Genomic DNA, 11,464 nt, shown 5'->3' on the forward strand with positions numbered 1-11,464 from the left:
GCGGCCGCCACCAGCGCGGGGGCGCGGGGAGAGCCGTCGCCGGCGCTCGTGCTGGGACACAGCGTGCCGCAAGCGGCCGTGCCCGTGAGGCCGCTGGCGCTGCACCTGGCACACAAGGCGCGCGCGTCCGGGGGTCCCTTCGGCGGGGAGGCTCCACCGCCGCCGCCTCCTCCGCCGCCAGCCCCGCGGGACCCTCCCGAGGACGCCCAAGAGGACCCTGCGGCCGCCGGCCCCGAGGACAAGCCGCCGCCACCAAAGGGGAACCCGTGGACCAAGAAGCTGCCGCAGCACCTGTCCCCCGTGGGCACCGGCGCGCCGCCGCCCGCTCAGGACGCCCCGGAGGCCGGTGAGTGCAGTTCGCGGGAGGTGTTGGGTTCCTAGGTGTCATTCAACGTGCCGATTTACATAAATGGACATCTGGGAGCGGGAGCGACAGGAAGAGGTGGGACCTCAGGTTCTCCTTGACGGCTCGGGGCACGGCGTGGGTGACGGGGCAGCGCGGCCGGGCTCGGCTTGTGCCTTCACGTGTCGGCGACTTGGACGCGGTGAAGACTGTGGGAAAGTTTCCGGGAACTTGCAAGAGTGTAAGCGAGTCAGAATAAGCGGATCCGTGTGTGAGTTGGGGCTCGCTCGGGAAGGAACTGGCTGCTAGGTAGAGGTGGCTCTGAGCGCAGCTGGCACGAAGGCGATTTTCGGTCGAGTTTCAGAGTGCCTGCCATAGGGCAGTTGATTCGGAGTCTGCTCTCCTGGTCGCCTGCGCGTTAGTGATTGGGCTGTGCCATCGCGTTCGAATGCTGACCAATGCAATATGGCCCTTGGGGCTTTATTTGGGTTGCAGCAGCTGCAGTTTGGAAAATAAGATTAAGGCTGGCCTGCACTTGGTGGCGCACGCCTGTTACCCTATTGATGTGAAAGATTAGGCGTTCGAAGCTAGACTGAGCAATTTGCTAAAGTCTTTCAAAACCTAAAGTAAAAAAAAAGGGGGGGTGGCTCATTGAAACTCCCCATTTGTTTTTAAAATTAAACTGTACTAAAATAACTGGGCTTTTTCTATAGAAATTGAGGCTGTTTTGTTGGAAAGTTTTCGCTGTTCTGTGGAGAAGTCAGTGGAACAGCCAAAGTTTGAGTACGTTTAACGGGGTTGCGGGGGTCAAACGCGGTGAAGGGATCCTGTGCAAATGTCATAGTTGAATCTGTCCTGTAGAGGGAGATAAATGTTGAAACAACTTAGTTTCTTAGCTTTTGCACGAAAATCCTCATTAATTTTCTTTGTTATTTTGTTTGCTTTTGAAACACGACCTATGTTTGTAGCCCAGGCTGGTCTGGAGCCCTTGATCCTCCTGCCACTACCTCCTTCCAATTCCTCCTTCCGATTATAGGCATTTGGCTCTCCTCGTTAATTTTTACTAAAGTTTGACACTTTAAGAAAAAAAAGAAACACTAAATTTTGCTCCCCATTAGTATTGATATAATTCCTGCCTAGCTGAAAAGAGCTGTTTACTACCATTGCTAAGTGAAGAAAACATGCTATGCCAATTCTCTCTAACATTTAGTAAGAAAAGAAAGCCCTTGTTGATTGCTTTATTGACAGTTACCTCTCCACGTCTAGACCTTTTATTGAACTAACAAATATGAAGCCAGTTTTTTGTTTGTTTTAGCTTTGTGTCTTTGTTGTTGTTTTGTTTATTTAGACAGGGTTTCCCTGTGAAACTGTTCTGGCTTTGTAAACCAGGCTGGCCTTGAACTCTCTAGAGAGCTGCCTGACTCTCAGCCACCACCGCCCAGCTGAAACTAGTTTTTATAAACACAGTTTAGCCAGGCGGTGGTGGTCCACACCTTTAATCCCAGCAGAGGCAAGCAGATCTCTGTGACTTCGTTTGAGGCCATCTTGGTCGTTCCAGGACAGGCTTGAAAGCTACAGGGAAACCTTGTCTCGAAAAATAAATAAATAAACACAATTTATTTCAAAGTGAGACTTGACATTCTGTTGGAAGGAGGCTGCCAGTTTGTTCCAGGCTGCTTAGCCACAAAATAATCACGCAGAAACTATATTATTTAAATCATTGCTTGGCCCATAGCTCTAGCTTCTTATTGGCTAACTCTTACATATTAATTTAACCCATTACTATTAATCTGTATATCTCCATGTGGCTATGGCTTACCTGCTGAAGTTCCTAGCTTCTGTGTCCGATGGCGGCTCCATGGCTTCTCCCTGACTCTGCCCTTTTTTCTCCCAGCATTCAGTCTAGCTTTCCCTGTCTACCTAAGTTCTTCCTTGCTATAGGTCCAGAGCAGTTTCTTTATTCATTAAGGTTATCATAGCACACAGAGGGGACTCCCACATCAACTTTTTTTTTCTCCTATGTTGGGAATGAGCCCAGAGCCCTGTACTTTATCATCAAGCTGTATGTACGTGCTTTTTTTTTCTGCACCCCCTCAGGAATTTTAATTTGCAAATTAATTGGGAAAATATTTCACAGCTTAACCTACTTATGCCTTGAATATTTCGTCTTTCTTACATTAGGAATAGAGTGACCCTTAACTGGGAATATGGCCCATACCTGTAATTCCAGCAGAAAGATCATGAGTTTGAGTCCAGCCTGAATTACCCTCAAGACCAGGATCTCAGAAAATCAAGAGTGGCCTGGTGGCTCACTCTTTTAAGTCCAGGACTCTTGATCCGCCTGCCTCTGCCTCCCGAGTGCTGGGATTAAAGGCGTGCGCCACCATCGCCCAGCTTCTTTTTTTTTAATATTTATTTTATGTGCATTTGTGTTTTGCCATGGGTGTCAAGTCCCCTGGAACTGAAATTATAGACAGTTGTGAGACATGGGTGCTGGGAATTGAACCTGGGTCCTCTAAAAGAACAGTCAGTGCTCTTAACCACTGAGCCATCTCTCCAGCCCCCAAGCCCAGCACTCTTCTTGAGGGAGTGACAAGCTGATATCTGAGTTCAAGGCCAGCCTGATCTAACCAGTGAGTTACAGGAAAGCCTTGGCTACATATGGAGACCTGGTCTCAAAAACCAAAGACAAAATCAAAAGGAGTTTCAGATGTATCATTTTTTTTATTGACAACTCTTAATTCTTGGGGTCATTCTGCAATATTAGCAATGCCTTTTTTCAGATCTATGTCAGGGTAGCAACCCTGACTCTAAGCTGTTCCTCCAGTAATAGGTAACATAAATAAGAGATTGTCATTGAACTGCTGAAAGCAATGGGTGATAGTTTAGTTGTTACTAAATGGATAGTTGGCTTTTGGCAAGATTTTTGGTCTTGTAAATTAATGACATGGGTGGGTTCATGTCTTCTATTTGTTTTTTTTTTTGTTTTGTTTTGAGATGACATTTTCTGAGTTATCCAAACCTCATCTGTCTTCCCAGTAGCTGCGATGATGATGGTCATTAAGGAGCCAATTTGTTTGTTTGATTGATTGATTGTTTTTCAATACAGGGTATCTCTGTCACAGCCCTGGCTTTCCTGGAATTCACTTTGTAGACCAGGCTGACTTCAAACTCAAAGATCAGCCTAACTCTGCTTAGGCAGATCTTTACTAGGATTAAAGGGGTGCACCACCACCAGGTCTATTGGAGCCAGGTCTTTTTTTTTTTTTCCACTTCAAGGTTGCTTTTATTTTAAGGCTGGTACAGGGATTTAGGGCAATAGAGAAATAACCTATGTGTGGCACAAATAATAAAAACCCAGAGACAAATATAGGGGTTAAAGCTGAAGATCAGAAAAGCAGAGCAGTCAGCTACTGGAGAGACCTTTTACCTCTACTAAAACTTCAGACCGAAGGGCGAGATCCTGTCTCCTTGAATCCTCAGACTCCACACCCCACTGAGTTCCTGTCGGAGCCCGTTCTTAACACTAGAGTGATTTCTTTTTTTTAAAAAAAAAATTATTTATTAAGTATACAACATACTGCCTCCATGTGTGCCCACACGCCAGAAGAGGGTGCCAGATCTTATTACAGATGGTTGTGAGCCACCATGAAGTTGCTGGGAATTGAACTTAGGTCCTCTGGAAGAGCAGCCAGTTCTCTTAACCACTGAGCCATCTCTCTAGCCCAGGTAATTCTTGACTTTTTTTTTCCCCCGAGACAGGGTTTATCTGTAACTTTGGAGCCTGTTCTGGAACTCACTCTGTTCTGTAGACCAGGCTGGCCTCAAACTCATAGAGATCCGCCTGCCTCTGCCTCCTGAGTGCAGGGATTAAAAGCGTGCTCCACCACTGCACGTAGTTATTGCTACATACAAGCTTAGTGCTGTGGCTTCTCATTTTCCTAAGAAAAATGACTAGGATGATATAGGGGTTGGGGCAGATTGCTCAGTGCTTACTCTTTCAAAGTACTCTTTGGCTTCTATCACCTATGTCAAGAGTGCTCACCCCAGTTATATAGAGCATCTATTGCCTTCTAATCCCTGAGTGTGTCTGCACATGGGTGACACAAATAAAAGCAAGAACTATTAAGAAAAAAAAGAATGAGATGTGTAGTTGCACATACCTACCTATAGCCCCAGCTACTCCGAGGCTGAGGCTACAGAATCAACTTCACCTTGGAGTTTGCGACCAGCCAGAGCAATATAATGAGGCAGAGCTGGAGAGATAGGTGGCTCAGAGGTTAAGAGCATATGATGCTTTTTCAGAGGATCTGAGTTTGGTTCCCAGAACCCACATTGTGTAGCAGCAGCAAATAGCTGCCTGTAACTCAGTTCTAGAGACTCTCAGCACCCTCTTCTTACTCCTTGGGCACCTACATTTACATGCACATGCACACGGGTAAATACAGAATTAAAGTGAAAAAGGTAAGGCCCTAAATCAGAAAGAGAATAACGGTAATGATAAAAAAAAAAATCAAGTATGTCCAGAGATCACTTAGGGTTTAAAGGATGTAGATTAAGCTATATTAAGTCTACTGATAGGATACTCTTTGTTTTTTGTTTTTCGAGATAGGGTTTCTTTGTGTAGCTTTGGAGTCTATCCTGGAACTTGCTCTGTAGATCAGGCTGACTTCGAACTCGCAGCGTCCACCTACTTCTGCCTCCCAAGTGCCAGGATTAAAGAGTGTGCCACCACTGCCCCCAAATAGGATACTCTTGAAAGAGAAAAGCATATCAATCCCAGCCAAACTGTCAGTCTTCATGTAGTGAAGAAATTACATCCACAAACTTTTGCCATAAACTATTATCAGAGTTAGATACATTATAGGAAGCATTTGGAGTCCTTAGGATATGATCATGAACCTATTAAATTTATTTATTTATTTGTGTGTGTGTGGGTACATGCATGCCACACTGGTTCATGTGAAGATCAGAGAAGAGCTTTGGAGTTGTTTTTCTCCTTAGATCATGTGTGTTTTGGGAATCAAGCTTAGGTTAGGTGTGGCAGCAAGTTCCTCTACCTATTAAGCTAGCCATATGGGCAGCCTAATCTTCTCTGGACAAAAGCAAGCCAGATTCTTGATGGTCCCATGTTTTGAGACACTCCTCCACTTTTATTTTATTTATTTATTTTTTTAAAAGATTTTATTTATTTATTATGTATACAACATTCTGCCTCCATGTGCCTGATTGCCAGAAGAGGGCGCCAGATCTCATTACAGATGGTTGTGAGCTACCATGTGGTTGCTGGGAATTGAACTCAGGACCTCTGGAAGAGCAGCCTGGGCTCTTAACCACTGAGCCATCATCTCTCCAGCCCCACTCCTCCACTTTTAGGATGTCTCTGGTGTTTTGCTGTTTCTGGGAAACCAGATAAAACAATTCAGCCAAAGCCAGACCCACCTTGGAATGTCTTGAATTCAGTATGGAGACTTATGATCTAAGATCTCAAACTATCCTAAGCTTGTGCTTAATAGTTGTAATTTAACAGCCCCTTCATTAAGTAACAGTCTATGGCTTGTTCATCACTTGCTTGTAGCTGTAGTTGTATAGTAAAACTCGTCTTGTAGTGTAATTTCATAAAAACTCAGAATATAAAAATACTGATTTTGTACATTTTTTTTCATATTTATTCTTTGACTGTATATTTTGAGAAAGGATTTCCCTATATAGCCCTGGCTTGCCTGGAATTTACTATGTAGGCTAGGCTGACCTCAGATGGACATGCCTTTGCTTCCCTAGTGCTGGGGTTAAAGGCTTGTGCTAAAGTGCTTGACATTGTTACTATTTATCAACCGCTTTTCTTTTTTGGGGAGGGTAGGGAACTACAAGTAAGTTTGCTGTCAGTAGTACCTTCGTGAAATTCATCTTAAGCAAATTTCATATATATTATTTATTTCTATTTTATTATTTATTTACACATAGTATTATTTTTATATCAAACTCACAGAGATCTGCCTGCCTCTGCCTCCCCAAGTGCTGGGATTAAAGGCAGGCACCACCGCTGTCCGATTTAGGTAATCTTTTATAATTTAGATGCACATTATTATTATTTTTATTTGTTATGTTACAGCATTCCTTCCATGTGTGCCCCACAAGCCAGAAGGGGGCGCCAGGTCTCATTATAGATGACTGTGAGCCACCATGTGGTTGCCAGGAATTGAACTCAGGACCTCTGGAAGAGCAGTCAGTGCTCTTAACCACTGAGCCATCTCTCCAGCCCCACATTATCATTATTATGCACATTATTATTGTGGAGTAATCCATAGATAGAACTCATCTGTTGATGAGCTTCATAGATAGGGCTCATCTATTGAGCCTTGCTAGTTTTCTTCCCTTATCTTGACAAAGCTATATTTTATATTTTTGTATTTGTTTATACCTTAGGGTAAATGTAGAAATGAAGTGTTATACCACATTTATTGCTTCTTTGATACATTGCCTTCCAGTGACTATATATTTTCTTTGTTAGCATAGGAGAGAATTAAGTCTTTATTAATAGTGTTTTGAGTTTGGGGAATTTTCTACTTTTTTTCAGATGAGTCTTGCTGTATAGCTTCAGACTGGCCTTGGTTTTTTTGTTTGTAGTGCTGTTTTTTTTTTTTTTCTCAGCCTTCCCAGTACTAGAAATATAGGCTTGCACCGCCAACTTGAGTTGTTGAATATATTTCTTTCTTTCTTTCTTTCTTTTTTTTTTTTGGATATATTTCTTTAAAGATTTGTTTAACTGGAATTCCAAACAGTGAGCCACCATGTGAGTGCAGTGACCTGGGCCTTCTACAATAGCCACCTCTCCAGCCCCCAAATATTTTTGCTGTAGATTTAGGTTTATATCCTCTTGATCACCCACACTACATTTTTCCACCCATATGCCTGTATTTTTTTTTAACTGCATGGATTATTTTTTTTTGGAAAATATTTATTTTTTTGAAATTATGTTAATTACATCATTTCTTCCTTTACTTTCCTCCCTCCAAATCCTCCTATATACCTCTTCTTGCTCTTTTTCAAATTTATGGCCCCTTTCATTTTTATTCCTATATATATTCAGATTCCTATATATAAACAACCTGCTGTTTGTAATGACATATACATACATACATACATACATACATACATACATACATACATACATCTGTGTGTGTGTTTTCAAGGCTGACCTATTGTTTAACCAATTGTATTTTTCCCTGTTTCTCCCTCTTTCAGCATTCCTTTGTAACTTGGTGACTTTTTGTGTAGGATTCAGGCTTTATGGTAATTTCCCTGTCCACTTTGGCATGTCTATCAAAGGTGTTGTCTTCAGTCAGGTAGTGTTTATGTATTTATATTGGTAAGACTCTGGGTGAAGCGTCTGTCCTTCCTACACATACTTACTCCCTGATCTCTAGTTCTTTCTGTCTTCTGCCCTCCTTCTGCACTGTTCCCTGAGTCATAGGTGAGTGAGTTGTATTGTAGTTATATCCAGTGTGGAGACTAGGCTCCACAACTCTGCATTTTGATTGATTGCGGTTTTCTTAAAGAGAAGTTTCAAGTTTCCTTGATGTATAGGGAGAACTACACTTGGATATTTGGACAATAAGGACATATTTAGAATGTGGTTAGGGATTATGCTGGTTTAGTAAAGTGCTGGTTGTAGGTTCTCCAAGATCAGTGACTTTGCCAACCTTGGGTTGTTGGCTAAGTTCCTGTACCAGGCATGATTTCCTTATTTTTTTTATAAAATATTTATTTATTTATTATGTATATAATATCCTGTGTACATATATGCCTGCAGGCCAGAAGAGGGCACCAAACCTCATTACAGATAGTTGTGAGCCACCATGTGGTTCCTGGGAATTGAACTCAGGACCTTTGGAAGAGCAGGCAATGCTCTTAACCGCTGAGCCATCTCTCCAGCCTGATTTCCTTATTTTTAAGCAGGTCTTAAGCCTAGGTAAAGAGACACTGGTTACTGCCAAGATTATGTGTGCCAGCATTGCATGTTCTTTGTTATGTTTTATCCATATGTACATGTATGTATGCACATATGCATGCTATCTATTCCATATACTTGTAGAGTATTACAGGTACATTTCACCATGCTGTGTTACCTTTCTTTGAGCAATAATCTTTTAAAAGGTATATATATATATATAATATATATATATATAATATATATATATATATATATATATATGGTCATTTAATTAATTTATTCGTAACTGAATCTCTATGTAGTCCTGGGTATGCTGAAATTCAGTGTAGATCGGGATAGCCTACAAATGTGCCTGCCTCTCTGCCTCCTGAGTGCTGGGTTTAAAGCCCTGTGCATATGAATGAGAAAGAGAGAGTAGCTCATTCTGTTGGTAGACTCTCAGTCCCAGGCTGGTATGACAGTTGTGGTGACTCACACCTCTCTAATCCCAATACTAGGGAGGAAAGCAGAGACAGAATCACTTCAAGTTTGAGGTTAACTGGTCTGTATAACCAGTTCATGATAGCCAGGGCTGTACATCCAGACCCTGCTTCATAAGAAGACTCCCCAAATAGATAGATGATAGGTAGATAGACAGATAATGAGTGAGTGAATATAAAAACAGATGCTGCTTTAAAAGCCTTAATTTAAAGACAGTTTTTATGATCAGCCATTGTGTTTTCTTTCAAGATAAGGAGAGATGATGCAATGGTCTGTTTTGCTTGTTTGGGGCACTGACCTTGTGCGTGTTGAGTAAGCTCTTTACCTGCCATTGAACTGCAGCCCCAGCCCAAAAAGTTCTACAGAGACCTGTTACTTTCCTTTTTGTGGCTGGATCTGGCTGTCCTGCTTGGTTAGCTGTTTCTCTCTCTCTCTCTCTCTCTGTGTCTCTGTCTGTCTCTCTCTCTCTCTTATTTATTATGTATACAATGCTTTGTCTGCAGTCCAGAAAAGGGCACCAGATCTCAATATAGATGGTTGTGAGCCACAATGTGGTTGCTGGGAATTGAACTCAAGACCTCTGGAAGAGCAGCCAGTGCTCTTAACCTCTGAGCTATCTCTCCAGCCCTCTGTTTTATTTATTTTTTTTTTTTTTGCCAATTTAAAACTAAATAGCATTATCTAAGACAGAACCACAATTTAGAAAATTCGTCCATAAAATTGGCCTATAGGCAAACCTGTTGACCTTTTTAATGAATGCTTGTTGGAGGACCTAACACACTGTGGTCCACCACGACCCGGCTGTGGTCCCACCCCTAGGCTGGCAGTCCTGGGTGTTGTAAGAAAGGAGGCTGAGCAAGCCAGTAAGCAGCACTCGTTCATGGCCTCAGGAACAACAGCTTTTGCTTCTACCTAAATCCTGGCTTCCTTCTCTGATGAATTGTTATACTGGAAGTGTTTTGTGTGTGTGTGGTTTTTCGAGTCAGGGTTTCACTGTAGTTTTAGAGCCTGTCGTCCTGGAACTAGCTAGCTGTTGTAGTAGACCAGACTGGCCTTGAACTCTTAGAGATCCGCCTGCCTCTGCCTCCCGAGTGCTGGGATTAAAGGCGTGCGCTACCATCGCCCGACTTTGGAAGTATTTTTTAAAGATTTATTTAGTTTATGTGTATGAGTGTTGCCTACATGTATGTATGTGTACCATGTGTGTGCTTAGTGTCCATAGAGGTCAGAAGAGGGTGTTGGATTCCCTGGAACTGTATTTATGTATTGCTGCAAGTCATCACCTGTGTACTAGGAGCTGAACCTGGGTCTTTTTTAAAAGCAACATGTACTCTTAACCTGAGTCAAATTTGTGCCTCTGGAATGGTGTTTTACAGCAACAGCATTCCTAAGAGTGATACTGGGCATGGTCTATTAAGGTTGCCAGACCTATTTGTTTTCTAGAAGTAGTTTAAAGTCGTAAACCATTTTCTATTTTCTTACATAAACATTATATAAGATATATATTATATATAAAATAAATGTTCTATTATATAGAAATATTTATCCTATTACAAAATCAGTTGAGGGTTGGGGCTGTAACTTGGAAGTAGAACACTTATCTTCCCTTTCACGACATGCCAAAAAATTAAATTAAAAGGGAGTGGGTAGAGTAGAATTTTTTTTAGAAGTTGCAATTTTAGTTTTATTATGGTATATTTTCTTCTTTGGTTTGTTGTTGTTTTTGCTTTTTGAGACAGGGTTTCTCTGTGTAGCCCTAGCTGTAGTAGAACTCACCATGTAGACCAGGCTGTTCTTGAACTCAGATCTGCCTGCTTCTGTCTCATGAGTTCTGGGATTAAAGGTGTATGCCAGCTACCCTCACCAAGTGTAGTGTATTTTCTTAATAAAAGGATTGGTCTGCTAGTTAAGTATAAATTAGTATTTTCCTTTGTTTTTCAAAACAGGGTTTTTCTGTATAGCCCTGGATGTAAGATCTGCTTGCCTCTGCCTCCCAAATGCTGGGATTAAGTGTTTGAGCCCCCACTTGCCTGCTAGTATTTTCTACTTTTTAAATGCAGATAACATTTGAATTTGGTGTCTTTCAAGGAATTTGAGTAACAGAAACTTGGCTTTTATTGTGAGTTATGACTGCTAACTTGCCAAAATTGAAATACTTGTTTTGCTAAACTTAATAAATGAAATGGTTGAAAAATAATTTTATATATTTTCTTTAGAGCTCAGTTCCCCAAAAATTATAAAAGCGGGAAAACTCAAGACAAAGAAATCCAACAAGGTATGCTTTTATAGATAGGATGTACTTTTTAAATTGAAAATCATTTAAAACAATTCTGATTTAAGTTTGATCCTAATATCATTGAATTTTTTACTTCAAAATATTTAAGAAATATTTGAATTAGCTTGCCAAATCCACATATAAGTAAATAGAGGTGATTTTGAAAAATACTCTTACTTTATTTGATTTTGCTGTTGCTTCCCCCGCCCCGCTTTGATTGAGACAGGGTCTCACTATGTAGACTAGGCTGGCCTAGAGTGCTAGTTGGGGAGGGTGGGGTGTCTCATTGAAGCTCAGGTTAGTCTTGTGTCCATTATTGACCCTGAATTCTTTTTTTTGTTTTTGTTTTGTTTTTTGTTTTTTTTTGTTTTTCGAGACAGGGTTTCTCTGTGGCTTTGGAGCCTGTCCTGGA

General features: G+C 41.6%; 1 protein-coding gene across 1 annotated transcript in view; it reads left to right on the plus strand.

The window, feature by feature from the left end:
• Positions 1-409: 409 nt before the first annotated feature.
• Larp1b (La ribonucleoprotein domain family member 1B) overlaps positions 410-11,464 on the plus strand; it is a 105,324-nt gene continuing 94,269 nt past the window's right edge. The window contains 1 exon segment of the mRNA XM_013348107.1: positions 410-584. Within this exon segment, the coding sequence (XP_013203561.1) occupies positions 410-584 (175 nt within the window).

The sequence above is a fragment of the Microtus ochrogaster genome, chromosome 1, assembly GCF_000317375.1.
Source record: "Microtus ochrogaster isolate Prairie Vole_2 chromosome 1, MicOch1.0, whole genome shotgun sequence".
NCBI classification, from domain to species: domain Eukaryota; kingdom Metazoa; phylum Chordata; class Mammalia; order Rodentia; family Cricetidae; genus Microtus; species Microtus ochrogaster.